The 16,696-nt window shown below is 36.3% G+C and overlaps 1 protein-coding gene across 15 annotated transcripts in view; it reads right to left on the reverse strand.

Moving 5' to 3' along the window:
* The window catches only part of NEK1 (NIMA related kinase 1), a 194,023-nt gene that overhangs the window by 153,578 nt on the left and 23,749 nt on the right, over nt 1-16,696 (reverse strand). For all 15 annotated transcript variants that reach the window (XR_007514724.1, XR_007514722.1, XR_007514725.1 and 12 more), the window contains 5 exons: nt 14,747-14,830; nt 11,159-11,226; nt 10,936-11,022; nt 8,318-8,372; nt 6,083-6,283 (listed from right to left, as the gene is read on the reverse strand). Coding sequence is in view for 11 of the 15 variants with exons in the window: in XM_049864808.1 (XP_049720765.1) it covers nt 6,083-6,283; nt 8,318-8,372; nt 10,936-11,022; nt 11,159-11,226; nt 14,747-14,830 (495 nt within the window). In the remaining 4 variants the exon portion in view is untranslated. The remainder of the gene's footprint in view (nt 1-6,082; nt 6,284-8,317; nt 8,373-10,935; nt 11,023-11,158; nt 11,227-14,746; nt 14,831-16,696) is intronic.

Below are 16,696 nucleotides of genomic sequence, written 5' to 3' on the forward strand. Positions count from 1 at the left end.
GAGACTTCAACACACCACTTTCAGTGAAGGACAGGATATCCAGAAAGAAGCTCAATAAAGACACGGAAGATCTAAATGCCACAATCAACCAACTTGACCTCATAGACCTATATAGAGCACTCCACCCAAGAGGAGACAAGTATACTTTCTTTTCCAATGCACATGGAACAATCTCCAGATTCAGCCACATATTAGGTCATAAAGCAAGCCTTAGCAGAATCCAAAACACTGAAATATTACAAAGAATCTTCTCTGACCATAAGGCCATAAAAGTAGAAATCAGTAACAGAAAAAGCAGGGAAAAGAAATCTAACACTTGGAAACTGAACAATACTCTGCTCAAAAAACACTGGATTATAGAAGACATTAAGGATGGAATAAAGAAATTCATAGAATCCTGAGAATGAAAACACTTCCTATCAGAACCTTTGGGACACAGAGAAAGCACCGCTCAGAGGTCAATTTATATCAATAAGTGCACACACCCAAAAAAGAAGAAAGGGCCAAAATCAAAGAATTATCCCTACAACTTGAACAAATAGAGAGCAATAAAAGAAACCCACAGACACCAGAAGAAAACAAATCATAAAAATTAGAGCTGAACTAAATGAAATAGAAAGCAGAAAAACAATTGAAAGAATTAACAAGACCAAAAGTTGGTTCTTTGAAAAAATCAAACAAAATTGATAAACCACTGGCCAAACTGACAAAACAAAGAGAGGAAGCAAATAACCCAAATAAGAAATGAGATGACTGATATTACAACAGACCCAACTGAAATTAAAAGAGTCATATCAGAATACTATGAAAAACCGTAGTCTAACGAATCTGAAAACCTAGAAGAAACGGATGAATTCCTAGAAACATACTACCTACCTAAACTTAACACAAACAGAGGTAGAACAACTAAATAGACCCATAATAAAAGAAGAGATTGAAAGGTAATCAAAAAACTCCCAACCAAAAAAAGCCCTGGTCCGGACGGTTTCACTGCAGAGTTCTACCGAACTTTCAGAGAAGAGTTAACACCACTACTACTAAACGTATTTCTGAGCACAGAAAAGGACGGAATACTCCCAAACTCATTCTATGAAGTCACGACATCCCTGATACCAAAACCAGGTAAAGACACCACAATTAAGGAAAATTACAGACCTATATCTCTCATGAACTGAGATGCAAAAATCCTGAACAAAATTCTAGCCAATAGAATTCAACAACATATCAAAAAAATAATTCACCATGACCAAGTGGAATTCATAGCAGGTATGCATGATTCAACACTAGAAAAACAATTAATGTAATTCATCACATAAATAAAACAAAAGAATCACATGATTTTATCCAATAATGCAGAAAAGGCATTTGACAAAGTTCAACACCCATTCATGATAAAAACGCTCATTAAAATAGGAATAGAAGGAAAATTCCTCAACATAATAAAGGGCGTTTATACAAAGCCAACAGCCAACATCATCCTAAATGGAGAGAGCCTGAAAGCATTCCCCTTCAGATCAGGAACCACACAAAGATGCCCTTTATCACTGCTCTTATTCAACATTGTGTTGGAGGTCCTAGCCAGAACAATTAGGCTAGATAGAGAAATTAAGAGTATCCAGATTGGTAAGGAAGAAGTAAAAGTATCTCTGCAGATGACATGATCTTATACACAGAAAACCCTAAGGAACCCTCAAGAAAACTACTGAAACTTAATAGAAGAGTTCAGCAGAGTATCGGGATACAAGATAAACATACAAAAATCATCTGGATTCCTCTACACCAACAAAAAGAACATCGAAGAGGAAATCACCAAATCAATATCATTTACAGTAGTCCCCAAGAAGATAAAATACTTAGGAATAAATCTTACCAGAGATGGAAAAGACTTATACAAAGAAAACTACAATACACTTCTGCAAGAAACCAAAAGAGACCTACATAAGTGGAAAAACATACCTTGCTCATGGATAGGAATACTTAACATTATAAAAATGTCTATTCTACCAAAAGTGCTCTATACCTTTATAATGCAATTCTGATCCAAATTCCAATGACATTTTTTAAAGAGATGGAGAAACAAATCACCAACTTCATATGAAGGGAAAGAGGCCCTGGATAAGTAAAGCATTACTGAAAAAGAACAAAATGGGAGGCCTTACTCTACCTTATTTTAGAACCTATTATACCACCACAGTAGTCAAAACAGCTTGGTACTGGTACAACAAGAGATACACAGACCAATGGAAGAGAACTGAGAATCCAGACATAAATCCATCCACACAGGAGCAGCTGATATTTAACAAAGGCCCAAAGTCAGTTAAATGGGGAAAAGGCAGTCTTTTTAACAAATGGTGCTGGCATAACTGGATATCCATTTGCAAAAAAATGAAACAAGACCCATACCTCACATCATACACAAAAACTAACTCAAAATGGATCAAAGACCTAAATATAAAAACTGAAACGATAAAGATCATGGAAGAAAAAATAGGAACAATGTTAGGAGCCCTAATACATGACATAAACAGTATACAAAACATTACTAACAATGCAGAAGAAAAACTAGATAACTGGGAGCTCCTAAAAATCAAACACCTATGCTCATCCAAAGACTTCACCAAAAGAGTAAAAAGATTACCTACAGACTGGGAAAAAGGTTTTAGGTATGATATGTCCGATCAGCACCTGATCTCTAAAATCTACATGATACTGCAAAAACCCAACTGCAAAAAGACAAATAACCCAACTAAAAAATGGGCACAAGTTATGAACAGACACTTCACTAAAGAAGACATTCAGGTAGCTAACAGATACATGAAGAAACGTTCACAATCATTAGCCACTAGAGAAATGCAAATCAAAACTACAACGAGATTCCATCTCACTCCAACAAGGCTCACATTAATCAAAAAAACACACAATAATAAATGTTGGAGAGCTGTTGGAGTGGTTGTGGAGAGAACAGAACACTTATACACTGTTGGTGGGAATGTAAAATGGTACAACCACTTTGGAAATTGATTTGGCGCTTTCTTAAAATCTAGAAATAAAACTACCAAACGATCCAACAATCCCACTCCTTGGAACATATCCTAGAGAAATAAGAGCCTTTACACGAACAGATATATGCACACCCATGTTTACTGCAGCACTGTTTACAATAGCAAAAAGATGGAAGCAACCAAGGTGCCCATCAACAGATGAATGGATAAATAAATTATGGTATATTCACACAATGGAATACTACACATCGATAAGGAACAGTGATCAATCTGTGAAACAGTTCATAACATAGAGGAATCTGGAAGGCATTATGCTGAGTAAATTAGTCAGCTGTAAAAGGACAAATATTGTATAAGACCGCTATCGTAAGAGCTTGAGAAACAGTTTAAACAGAGAAGAAATTATTCTTTGATGGTTACGAGATGGGGTAGGGAAGGAAGGTGGGAGAGGGGTATTCTCTAACTAGATAGTAAATAAGAACTATTTTAGGTTACGGGAAAGAGAACATACAATACAGGCGAGGTCAGTACAACTGGGCTAAACCAAAAGCAAAGAAGTTTCCTGAATAAACTGAATGTTTCAAAAGCCAGTGTAGGAGGGGTGGGGGTTTGGAAACCATGGTTTCAGGGGACATCTAAGTCAACTGGTATAATAAAATCTATTAAGAAAACATTCTGCATCCCACCTTGGAGAGAGGCGTCTGGGGTCTTAAATGCTAGCAAGCAGCCATCTAAGATGCATCAATTGGTCTCAACCCACCTGGATCAAAGGAGAATGAAGAACACCAAGGACAGAAGGTAATTACAAGGCCAAGAGACAGAAAGGGCCACATGAACCAGAGACTACATCCGCCTGAGACCAGAAGAGCTAGATGGTGCCCAGCTACAACCGATGACTGCCCTGACAGGGAACACAACAGAGAACCCCTGAGGGAGCAGGTGAGTAGTGGGATGCGGACCCAAAAATTCTCATAAAAAGACCAGACTTAATGGTCTGACTGAGACTAGAATGACCCTGGTGGTCATGACCCCCAGACCTTCTGTTGGCCCAAGACAGGAACCATTCCCAAAGCCAACTCTTCAGAGAGGAATTGGACTGGACAATGGGTTGGAGATGGATTCTGGTGAGGAGTGAGCTTCTTGGATCAGGTGAACACTTGAGACTATGTTGGCATCTCCTCCCTGGAGGGGAGATGAGAAGGTAGAGGGAGTTAGAAGCTGGCAAAATGGACACGAAAAGAGAGAGTGGAGGGAGGGAGCGGGCTGTCTCATTAGGGGGAGAGCAATTGAGAGTATGTAGCAAGGTGTATATAAGTTTTTGTGTGAAAGACTGACTTGATCTGTAAACTTTTACTTAAAGCACAATAAAAATTAAAAAAAAAAAAAGTATCACAAACTTTCTCACCTGGATACTAAATACATATTATACATAGTAGAAAATAAATCTTAAGAAGATAAAAAAGTTTTCATTAAAAAGTAAACCATCTGTTGGCACAGGACAGGAACCATCCCCAAAGACAACTCATCAGACATGAAGGGGACTGGTCAGTGGGTGGGAGAGAGATGCTGATGAAGAGTGAGCTAATTGTACCAGGTGGACACTTGAGATTGTGTTGGCATCTCTTGTCTGGAGGGGGGATGGGAGGATAGAGAGAGAGGGAAGCTGGCAGGATTGTCACGAAAGGAGAGACTGAAAGGGCTGACTCAGTGGGGGAGAGCAAGTGGGAGTACGGAGTAAGATGTATGTAAACTTATATGTGACAGACTGATTGGATTTGTAAACGTTCACTTGAAGCTTAATAAAAGTCAATAAAAAAAAAAAGTAAATCTAAGTGGTGTTATAATAATGAGGGAACATGTATATACTAAACATCTAATGTGAAATACGCCATTGTTAATAATCACAATCTGCTCTTTTTTTCCCCCATACTTTAAGTTTTGAGTATGTCAGACTTTAATTGTTTCTCTTTCTTTGCTAGCTAGTTGAATTCTAATGCTTCAGCCTTGAAACTGTATGTCCTAACAGCTTGTATTGGGGAGAGAGGGTTCAGCAAGATAAAAAGAAGCCATTCTTTGTTCTCTGGTAGCTGCCAAAAAGCAAGAGTGTATTGCACCATAAAGCTGTCCTTGCAAATGTTATTTACAATAAGAAGTCTTGTGAAGCACCCACGTTTCAGAGGCTGTTGCCATGTCCTACACAAGTAACTTTTAACCTTCAAATTCTGACTGGCTGTTTTACTAATATATTCTCCTGGTAGTAACAGTTAAATCCACATCTCTGTGTTCCAAAGAGCAATTGTTTAGATGAATTTTCTGTTAAGTCAGGATATGACGCGTCGTTCTTCTCCCACAACATATGAAAGTAACAAGACTATGATTTTACTAGATATCGTATTTACGGAAGCATTTCATAGTGATCAGTTAAATCAGCAAAGGCCACACTAAACAGAAACATGAAATAATTTGAATCTCAGTTGATCACATTTGTATGAATAACTTACACTTTAAAGGTTTGATATAGATTTCTTATAAATCCTGTTCAAATTAAAATTCAATTTAACTCAACCAGTATTTATTATGTACCTCTATGCAAGTTCTAGAGAAAAAATATGAGCCAGTCATCTACAATATGTATATATAAAAGCTTGCAGAACAACGGTTTCCAAATATTTTCTTATTAGATTACTATAGTTATACCTATAATAGGATATGTTGATATATTGATATTGAATATCTTGAACACTTATTATATATTAGGGATTACATACATTATCACTTAATTTTCATAACAACCTTATGATATAAATATATTTATAATACCTATTGTTCAGATGTACAGAAAGTGAGGCACAGAAAGATTTCATAATTTTACAGTCAGAAACCCAAGAGACAGAGGAATGATTCACAACTGGAAAGCAAATAGGTAGGGGAAGGGTTTATCAGAAAGGAAAGTAACCCCAGTGTTGTCTGAAAAAGGCAGTCTATCCCTCCAAGGTTCTGATGTTCTGCCCTTCAAAAGGGTTAGCATCTCCTAAACAGCATACCCTAAAGTTAAATTCTAATTAAAAAAAAAAGCATACCTGAGGTGAGAGAAACTTTTCAATGCGCTTGGCTATAAAACCTTTCTCCAATATGGAGTTGACTGATGGTCTATCCCTAGGATTTCTTTTAAATAACTGAGACAGCAAATTGCGGAGATCATAAGAGTAATTTAAAGATACAGGTGGAAAAGATCCAGATATTATCTTCAGTACCAGGTTTTTCATATTGCCAGCTTCAAACTAAAATCCAGAAAATAAATTAACATACATGAAACATACATAAATTGAGAGCAAAGAGAACTAGTTCTTTTCCTGTCAATATAATCCTCTTCCAATATTTTAATCACAATATGTTCTCTAGAGCAAGGTTCACTTGGTTATCTATTAACATATTCCAAAGAGAGTATCAGTCTTCATAAAATAAAATGCCCCTGGTGTAATAACTAAAACAAGAAATTAACTACAGAACTAAAAGTACTGGGGGAAATACAATACATAAAAACAGTAATTCTCTGTATTACTTTCCTCTGTTCGTTATTATTATCTTGTGTGTGTTATGCTCCTAAAAGCCATGTAATCAGCAAGGTGGAAAATATCCTGAGGGGGAATACAAGCTACATCTACTGGAATATGTATTGTAGGATGAAACCCAATATAAACTATAACTGAAATCAAAAGAAAACAGAGGTGAGGCAGTTTAAAATCTAATGATTTCATTTTGAAAGAAAGTAAAATTAAGTTTTTGACTGTTTTGCTAAAACGGTTTAAACAGTTGAGTACTACATTAAGAAGGCAAAGCATGCTTTAAATTATATCGATTATAAAAGTGGTTATATAGATTATAAGAGTTCTGTTAAGTGGTAAGCTCTTCCTAGCACATTTTAATTATGTAACTACAATTTATAAAAATCTGTGTACAATTCGATCTTCTAGAAGTATCTAGGCAGCTAAAAAGGAATTCTAAATGTAAAAACATCTGGTTCTTTATTCTTTGACTCCAGTGAATTTTCATTTATCTCTCAGTGGACAAGCTCTTATAAATAAAGAGTGCTGAAGTATATCATTTAACCTGACCATTTAAGAGTAGACAATTCCAAAACACAGAAGCAATGGTGATAGAACAATGTAGGTCAGAAGATGGGGGAAAAAACAAAAAGGGTACGCTGGTTTAGACCTAAAACAACCGTCACAGAAAACCTGACCAAGTCCTTCAAAGACATTTCTAATAACCACCACCCCACATCACTTTGGCAGTCTGTATGTTTTTTTATACTTAAGGAAGAAAAATAAAATCCGAGGAATACGGTAGAAGAGTATACAACCATTAACAAGCATGACAAGAAAAAATACTTATAAAAAACACTCAAATAATTTGGATGTTTTCACAGAATTTGCCAAAATGAAACTAATAAAATTTCCAAACTAAAACTTAAAAATTCACAGTAGATGAATTTAACTTTAAGGAGACAGCAATAAAAGAAAGGCTATATAACTGTTTATACGGTCTAATCAAACTTTTGGAAAAAAAAATATTCTATAAACAAGCCTAAATAAAGCCTAGAAGAAAACAACAAAATATTGCAAGGAGTCATTTGGTTAGACGAACTGTTCAGCTTTTATTCACTTCTTCATATTTTTATGTATTTTCTAAAATTTTCTGTAATGAAAATATTGTTTTAACCAGCGGAGAAGCACATTTTTAAGCAGAATTTAGACTCAACTTACTGAGAACAAAAATTCTCACTCCTTGATGTGTTAATATGCTACCTCAAATAACTTCAAAAGTGAAAATTTTAATTCCTCTGAATTAGAGAGTGTTTAAAATGACAAAATCCCTCAGTGAATACGTTGGACGAACTTACTTAAATAATTTCAATTCCAAACTCAAATAATTTGGATGTTTTCACAGAATTTGCCAAAATGAAACTAATAAAATTTCCAAACTAAAACTTAAAAATTCATAGTAGATGAATTTAACTTTAAGGAGATTTAACTTTCTAAACCTGCCTTTAGAAATAATTTTATGGAAAAAATATGAAATACGCATAATAATAACAAACATAACATGTATATATGACACATGCACATATGTTAACGGAAAATCATTTTAAGTTCAGGCTTTATAAAAGAGAGGAGAAATTTAAAAGCTACCTTAGAAGAATTTATCATACTAGAGGGTTATCTGAAAGATGACATATAATTAAAAATAATAAAAATATTATAGATACTTTTGGATATAAGTAATTTTCTAATACTTCAGAAACTTATACTTACTGCATGTTTAAGTGTACACATCTCATAAAGGACACACCCTAAAGCCCAAATGTCACTAAAGAAGAGAAAAACGAGAAATTTCCTAAGTATCAGAATTTACTTTTTAATTTTTTTTTAATTTAAAAGAAACTAAAAGCAACATGAAAATGCTTGGGAAAAAATACGCATTCTATATAACATTTCCTTTAAAACTCAAAATCTGGACCACAACCAAATAACAAAAGCAGCTGTTCCACATTAGAAAAATGATGGTTGGTCAAGCAATTATTTTAAAGTTTCATTAAAGAAGCTTAATTTTTATTTAGCAAAAGTCAAACAGCTTTATTCAATTTTCATAATGCCATATATTTAAAAAATCATATTAGAAAAATATGCTTTAAGGTACATGAACAGCAATTTACTAAAACTGGCATGAAATAAACCTGTGATAGCAACTGAAATATTATGAAAGAGTAAATATATTAATTTAACCCTACTTTAAAAACTTATTTACTTTACCTTCTTTATACAAGGTCTCTCCTCCTCTCCCTTATATTTTAAAATAAGTATTTTTATAATCAGAAAAAATAATAAAGCTACTTCTATTTTAAGGAAAAAAAAGACTCATCAGAGTTCAGAGCTATGGTTCCTCAGAAGTCAAAGAAAGCAAGCACTACGACTCCTCAAAGTCAAACTTTTTGAAAAGACTAAAACCCATTCTTGAAATCCTAAGGTTCCCTTCATCTAAACTCTTACGATCTAAACATATAAACTTTGTAACCCCAAAAATATAACTTTGAAGTTCAACTGGAAAAATTTTTTTAAATATAATTAAGCTACTCAGTAACTGGAAACCCTGGTGGCACAGTGGTTAAGAGCTGTGGCTGCTAACCAAAAGGTCAGCAGTTCAAATCCACCAGGTGCTCCCTGGAAACTCTACGGGGTAGTTCTACTCTGTCCTGCAGGGTTGCTGTGAGTTGGAATTGACTCAGCGGCAAGGGGTTTGGTTTTATTGGTTTTTTCAGTAATCTGTACATGTTACAAACCACATAGGATAACATAAACATTAAACTAATGACCCTAATAACATTTTAGAATCTTGCATTTGGAAAATATGCATTTTAATCAGTATAATCAGTGATGCTCACCCATTACATTTTTTCCCCCATTTCCTTTTTCAAAACACTTTACCCCCAAATTAATTGTATCTAAAATTCCCCAAAGGATAAATAAACCTATATCTAACTTAAAGCCTGATATTTTTAAAGTTGACTTATCCATAAGAGACACAAAAATATCGTTAAAATGTAAAATTACACTAGCTCAAAGGAAATGCTGCTATCCTTTAGGATATTCACTAGTGATAAATCCCATGAACTACACTGATCTTTGCACTGTAATCAAAATTGATTAAAACAATACATTGCTAGAATCATATCCTCGGCCTGTGCTTCTCAGGTTTGAAATACACCTCTTCCTCCACCCTCAAAAAAAGAAGAGGAGGAGGCAGCAACCATGAATATATGCACTACTGACATTACTGCTTTCTTCCTTTCAGCTTATGTGAGTTCCTTCAAAATTAAGACCAATTTTTTTTGGATTTTTCAATTCGAGTGAGATAAAGGATAACTGGAATTCAATGGCAAGATCCCTCTTACTACTCCCATATTACAATCTGTTAGCCACAGCATACTTGAATGATTAGGAATATGGGACTGGGGGTCAGACTGCTTAGTTTGGACACTGATTCCACCACTTACTAGGCTTAGGGACTTCAAGGAAGTTAACTCTACCTCTTTCCACACATGGCTTCCTTATAAGGAAAGGAGGAATGGTTAATACCTGCATCTCACAAGGTTAATGTAAGGTTTAAAACAGAGCATTCAAAACAGTGCCTTGAATATACTGAGCATACAATAAATGCTAGCTTTTATATAGTCACTAGGAAGTGACAATTACAAAGAGAAAAACTAAAGAAAGTGCTTTAATTTCCAATAACGACTTATAAAAACAAACCCATTGCTATCGAATCAATTCTGACTCATAGCAACCCCATAGGACAGAGCAGAACTGTCTCATAGGGTTTCCAAAGAGTGGCTGGTGGATTAGAATAGCTAAGCTTTTGGTTAGCAGCCGAGCTCTTGACCACTACACCACCAGGGCTTAATTATGACTTAAATAATAACACAATTCTATGGTTCCTTCTTTCCCCTGCCATATACTAAAACATATACACACACACATATTTACATGTGTTATACATTCACATGGAAACCCTGGTAGCATAGTGGTTAAAACCTACAGCTGCTAACCAAAAGGTCGGCAGTTCGACTCCACCAGGCACTCCTTGGAAACCATATGGGGCAGTTCTACTCTGTCATACAGGGTCACTAGGAGTTGGAACCAACTTGATGGCAACGGGTTTGGTTTTTGGTGTTTTATACATTTACATATATACTTACATATGCATAAACATTATATATAGTATATATAGTTACATTTACATATTTATTTATACATAGTAATATGCATATGTATATTATTGATGCTACAATACTATTCTGAAGGTTAATAAATACAGTATAATAGAGAATGCTTTAAAGACAAATACATCATACAATGAATATCATTTTAAATACCTTTTATTATTATAAGGTTTATTTTCACAGATTTCAGGTGACAGGTAGTATGGGGTCCCTATGCAAGTGCGAGCCAGCTCAACAGTGCTAGAAGAAAAAGAGAATTATTATAAAAGCTTCAGAAGCTGAGGAGATATTATAAAATGATCGGATATGCATTATCATGAATTAAAATTTAACTGAAGCCATTACATCTATGCAAAGTTTATAATAGATATATTACCTATTAAGAACTCTAGCAATTCCAAAATCGCCAAGTTGTACTGTCCCATCTTTGGTTAGAAATATGTTCTGTAAAAGACAGAACGAAACAGAAGTATGTTACAGTTCAGTTTTGAGTCAACAACTTTTTTCATAAAAATGAATCCAGTTCAAAAGATACCCACACACAAGTAACAAATTTAAACCCCTATCTCGTACCACACAGAAAACTTAACTCAAAATGGATCAGACCTAAATGTAGGAATTAAGCTTAGAAAACTTCTAGAAAATAACACAGGAGTTAATCTTTGTGCCCTCAGATTAGGCAATGCTTCTAAGATATGTTACCAAAAGCATAAATGACAAAAGAAAAAGAAACTGGACTTCATTAAAATTAAAAACTGCGCAACAACGCCACCACTGAGAAAATGAAAAGAAAAAAAAAAAACTCACAGAATGGGAGAAAATATTTGCAAATTACATATCTGACAAGAGACTTGCATCCAGAATATACAAAGAACTCTTACAATTCAACAACAGAAAGACAAAGAACCCAATTTAAAAATGGACAAAGGCACATTTACTTACAGAAAATGTCCAGAATATGCTAATTCATAGAGATAAAAAGTTGAGTAGTGGTTACCAAGGTCTCAGGGTGGGGAAAATGGGACGGTTACGGCTACTGGATACAGGTTTTCTTTTTGGAATCACGAAAATGTTCTGGAATTCAACAGTGGTGATGGTTTCTCAGCTCCACGGATATACTAAAAATTACTAACCTGCACTTTTTAAATGAGTGAATTTTATGGTATGTGAACTATATCTGCATATAGCTTTTTAAAAAAATGAAATTAGATCTCCTCCCCCTAAAAATAAAACTGTATAAATTCCTGACTAGCCTAAATGTAACAAATTAGTCTTAAATTTTTCCAATAATTTATCCAACTATTTTCCATTCAAAATATAAAACTTCAAAGCTCTATGATACAGTAGAAGCCAGGGGTTTGCGAAGGAACAAGAACTAAACGAAACCCCATATCACTGAGGAGACTTAAGTCAGGAATTAGATGAGATGGAATTAGATGCAGTAAAATAGGATTAGATGGCGTGTACTGTTCAGGGCAGGAAAGACGGGGGTATAGAGTTAGCAATCATAGTTCCTTTCCTTCCCACTCCTCATCCTGGGCTCACGGCTTTGTAGAAAGCTGCAAGCCTAGGGAGGTAAATAAACAAACAGACACATAGTGCTGACACCAGAAACTAACCCCCCTCTGCAGTCCCCACTGTAGGAACCCAGAGGGCCCAAGTGAGGCAGCCATGAAACCTCTAAGGGTGAACCTGTGTTTAAAAAAAAAAAAAAACCCTAACACAGGAGGAAATTTAATGTGAACAAAAACAGCCAATAAAATCAATAATCTGAACAATTCACTCCAGATAGAATTAGTTTTACAAAAAGCCCAACGAAAACTTTAAAATTACAGAAAGAGATAAATGAAGGAATAGCCATTTAAAAAGAACAAGAAATTATGAAGCAAAAACCAAGCATAAATAAAAACATAAGCAATATGTAAAAAAATTAGAAATCTTGGAGAGAAAAAGTAGTCATTACAATAAAAGGGTACACAGATGGGATAAACACTAATTTACACAAAGTTGAAAAGGGATTTTGTGTATGAGAAGTCAGGTTGAGGAATTCACCTACAATGCAACAGAGAGACAAAGAGATAAAATATGAAAGAGCAAATGAGATCCTTGAAGGAATAGGTCAAGAAGTTCTAATATGTCTAAAAGGAGATCCAGAAAAAGACCATGAAGGTAGACACAGAGAAGCAACATCTGATAAAATACAGCTGAACTTTTTCCAGAAATGAGGAAACATACATCCTCAGATCAAAAGTACACACAGTACAATGATAACTGAACCTCACCAAGTCAACACTAGAGACAAAAATAAGAAATCATAATGGCTTTAAATTCCTAAAAAAGGAAGAAAAGAATCCAGAAGACAAATGAGCCAACATCTTCAAAATCCTGTAGAAAAGCAATGTCTAACCTATAAGTTTATATCCAAATTATCATTAAAGTGAAAAAATGGAAAAAAGACACCTTCAGACATGCAAAACCCCCCAAAAATATATCTTGGACACACCCATGTTTATTGCAGCATTATTCACAATAGCTAAAAAATGGAAACAACCTAAGTGCCCATCAACAGATGAATGGATAAACAAATTATGGTACATATACACAATGGAACACTATGCAATGATAAAGAACAATGATGAAACCGAGAAAAATCTCACAACATGGATGAATCTGGAGGGCATTATGCTGAATAAAATAAGTCAATCACAAAAGGAAATACTGTATGAGACCTCTGTTACAAAAACTTAAGAAAAGATTTACACGCAGAAAAAAAACAATCTTTGATGGTTATCAGGGAGGGGAGAGGAAATCACTAACTAGATAGTAGATGAGTGTTAACTTTGGTGAAGGGAAAGACAACACATAATGTAGGGGAAGTCAGCACAATTCAACCAATGCAAAGTCATCGAAGATTCTCAGAAACATCCAAACACCTTGAGAGAACGAATTACTGGGGCTGAGGGCTGGGGACCATGGTCTCGAGGGACATGTAGGTCAACTGGCATAACTTGGCTCAAAGAAAATGTTCTACATCCTACTTTGGTGAGTAGCGTCTGGGGTCTTAAAAGCTTATGAGCAGCCAAGATAGATACATCTACTGGTACCATCCCGTATAGAACAAAGGTGAATGCAAACAACCAAAGACACAAGGAAAATATCAGTCCAAAGGATGGAAAGACCACCTGAACCGCGGCCTCCACCAGCCTGAGCACAGAAGATGGTGCCTGGCTACTGGCACCAACTGCTCTGACAGGGATCACAATTAAGGGTCCTAAACACAGTGTGAGAAAAATGTAGAGCAAAATCCAAATTTACAAAAAAGGCCAGACATATTGGTCTGACAGAGACTGGAGGAATCCCCAAGACTATGGCCCTCGGACACCCTGCTAACGCAGAGCTGAAGCCACTGCTGAAGTCCACGAAGGCCTATAAAACAGACTATAATACACGTGAGGAATGTGCTTCTTAGTTCAATCAAGTATACGAGACCAAATGGGCAACACCTGCCCAAAAGCAAAGACAAGAGGGCAGGAAGGGACAGAAAAGTTGGATGAACAGACATGGGGAACCCAGGGTGGAAAGTGGGAGAGTGTTGACATACCGTGGGGATTGCAACCAATATCACAAAACGATTTGTGTATAAATTTCTGAATGAGAAACTAATTTGTGCTGTAAACTTCCCCCTGAAGCATAATAAAATTAAAAAATAAAAAAAAAATGCATCTTGGAGTATATTCCACGCACCCATTTTTTGGGTTTGTTCCATCATAACGGGGCAGTAAACCAAGAAAGAAGAAGACACGGGAAGTAATCAGAAGGCCTACCACAGGATGTGGCTGCAGAGGGTTTCCAGAATTATAGTGAAGGTGGCAAAGTAAAGAAAGAACAAAACTTCGCAGCCCAAGGCAACGCAGACCCCAGGTCCTTAGACATTTAGAAGTAATTAGTGATAAAATAAGCATACCTGTGATTTTATGTCTCGATGAAGAATTTTTCTATCGTGTACATGTTTCAGGGCCAAACATATCTGTACAAACCAGTCCAAAATCTGGGGGGGAGGTAAAAAATCACAGTTGTCATTTCTTTTAAAATGTACATTTCTTAGCAAAGCAGTCTTTCTTTGATCATTAAAAGGTTGCAGGAATATCTGGGTTTCAGGGGAATAAGTTCTTTAAAATATTTTTTTTTATTAACTTTTATTAAGCTCCAAGTGAACGTTTACAAATCCAATCAGTCTGTCACATATAAGTTTACATACATCTTACTCCGTACTCCCACTTGCTCTCCCCCTATTGAGTCAGCCCTTTCAGTCTCTCCTTTCGTGACAATTTTGCCAGCTTCCCTCTCTCTCTATCCTCCCATCCCCCCTCCAGACAAGAGATGCCAACACAATCTCAAGTGTCCACCTGATATAATTAGCTCACTCTTCATCAGCATCTCTCTCCCACCCACTGACCAGTCCCTTTCATGTCTGATGAGTTGTCTTCGGGGATGGTTCCTGTCCTGTGCCAACAGAAGGTCTGGGGACCATGGCCGCCGGGACTCCTCTAGTCTCAGTCAGACCATTAAGTATGGTCTTTTTATGAGAATTTGGGGTCTGCATCCCACTGATCTCCTGCTCCCTCAGGAGTTCTCTGTTGTGCTCCCTGTCAGGGCAGTCATCGATTGTGGCCGGGCACCAACTAGTTCTTCTGGTCTCAGGATGATGTAGGTCTCTGGTTCATGTGGCCCTTTCTGTCTCTTGGGCTCTTAGTTGTTGCGTGACCTTGGTGTTCTTCATTTTCCTTTGCTCCAGGTGGGTTGAGACCAATTGATGCATCTTAGATGGCCGCTTGTTAGCATTTAAGACCCCAGACGCCACATTTCAAAGTGGGATGCAGAATGTTTTCATAATAGAATTATTTTGCCAATTGACTTAGAAGTCCCTGCAAACCATGGTCCCCAGAGCCCCGCCCTTGCTCCGCTGACCTTTGAAGCATTCATTTTATCCCGGAAACTTCTTTGCTTTTGGCCCAGTCCAGTTGAGCTGACCTTCCCATGTATTGAGTGTTGTCCTTCCCTTCACCTAAAGCAGTTCTTATCCACTGATTAATCAATAAAAAACCCTCTCCCTCCCTCCCTCCCTCCCCCCCGTAACCACAAAAGTATGTGTTCTTCTCAGTTTTTACTATTTCTCAAGATCTTATAATAGTGGTCTTATACAATATTTGTCCTTTTGCCTCTGACTAATTTCACTCAGCATAATGCCTTCCAGGTTCCTCCATGTTATGAAATTCTTTAAAATAGTTTTAGGTTATAATTTATTTTTAATGTATAGCACTAACATAAATAGAAGGAGCTCTGGTGGTGCAGTGGTTAAAGCGTTCACCTGCTAACCGGAAGGTTGGCGGTTCAAATCCACCAGCCACTCTGAGGGAAAAAGATGTGGCAGTCTGCTTCTGTAAAGATTACAGCCTTGGAAACCCTGTGGGGCAAGGCTGCTACTCTGTCTCATAGGGTCACCATGAATTGGAATCAGGTTTGGTTTTCTGGTAGACATGACTAACATAGGTTGGTGGGAGTTTCAAATTTTGGCAGGCACAGGCAATTTTAATTTTGGTGGACAATTAGAACTGCCAATCATTTCCCAGTTTAATAATATTATTTTTGGTCAAATATTGTGTTAGGTGCTGAAGATACAGAAATGAGTGAGACATGTTTCTACTTCAAGCAATTGTAATTTAGAAAGGAGACATGTACACATGTCCTACAGGGTTGCTGAGCGGGGACAGACTTGATGACAATGGTTTTTTCGGGTTTTTAACATGAAACAGAGACTCAAGACAAATGGCACTCAATATATGCAGGGCAAATTCTAACTCTAAAGTATAAGAGAATGCTACTGAAGCATCTCTTATAAATCAGAACAAATATA

The sequence above is a fragment of the Elephas maximus genome, chromosome 21 (assembly GCF_024166365.1).
Source record: "Elephas maximus indicus isolate mEleMax1 chromosome 21, mEleMax1 primary haplotype, whole genome shotgun sequence".
NCBI lineage: Eukaryota > Metazoa > Chordata > Mammalia > Proboscidea > Elephantidae > Elephas > Elephas maximus.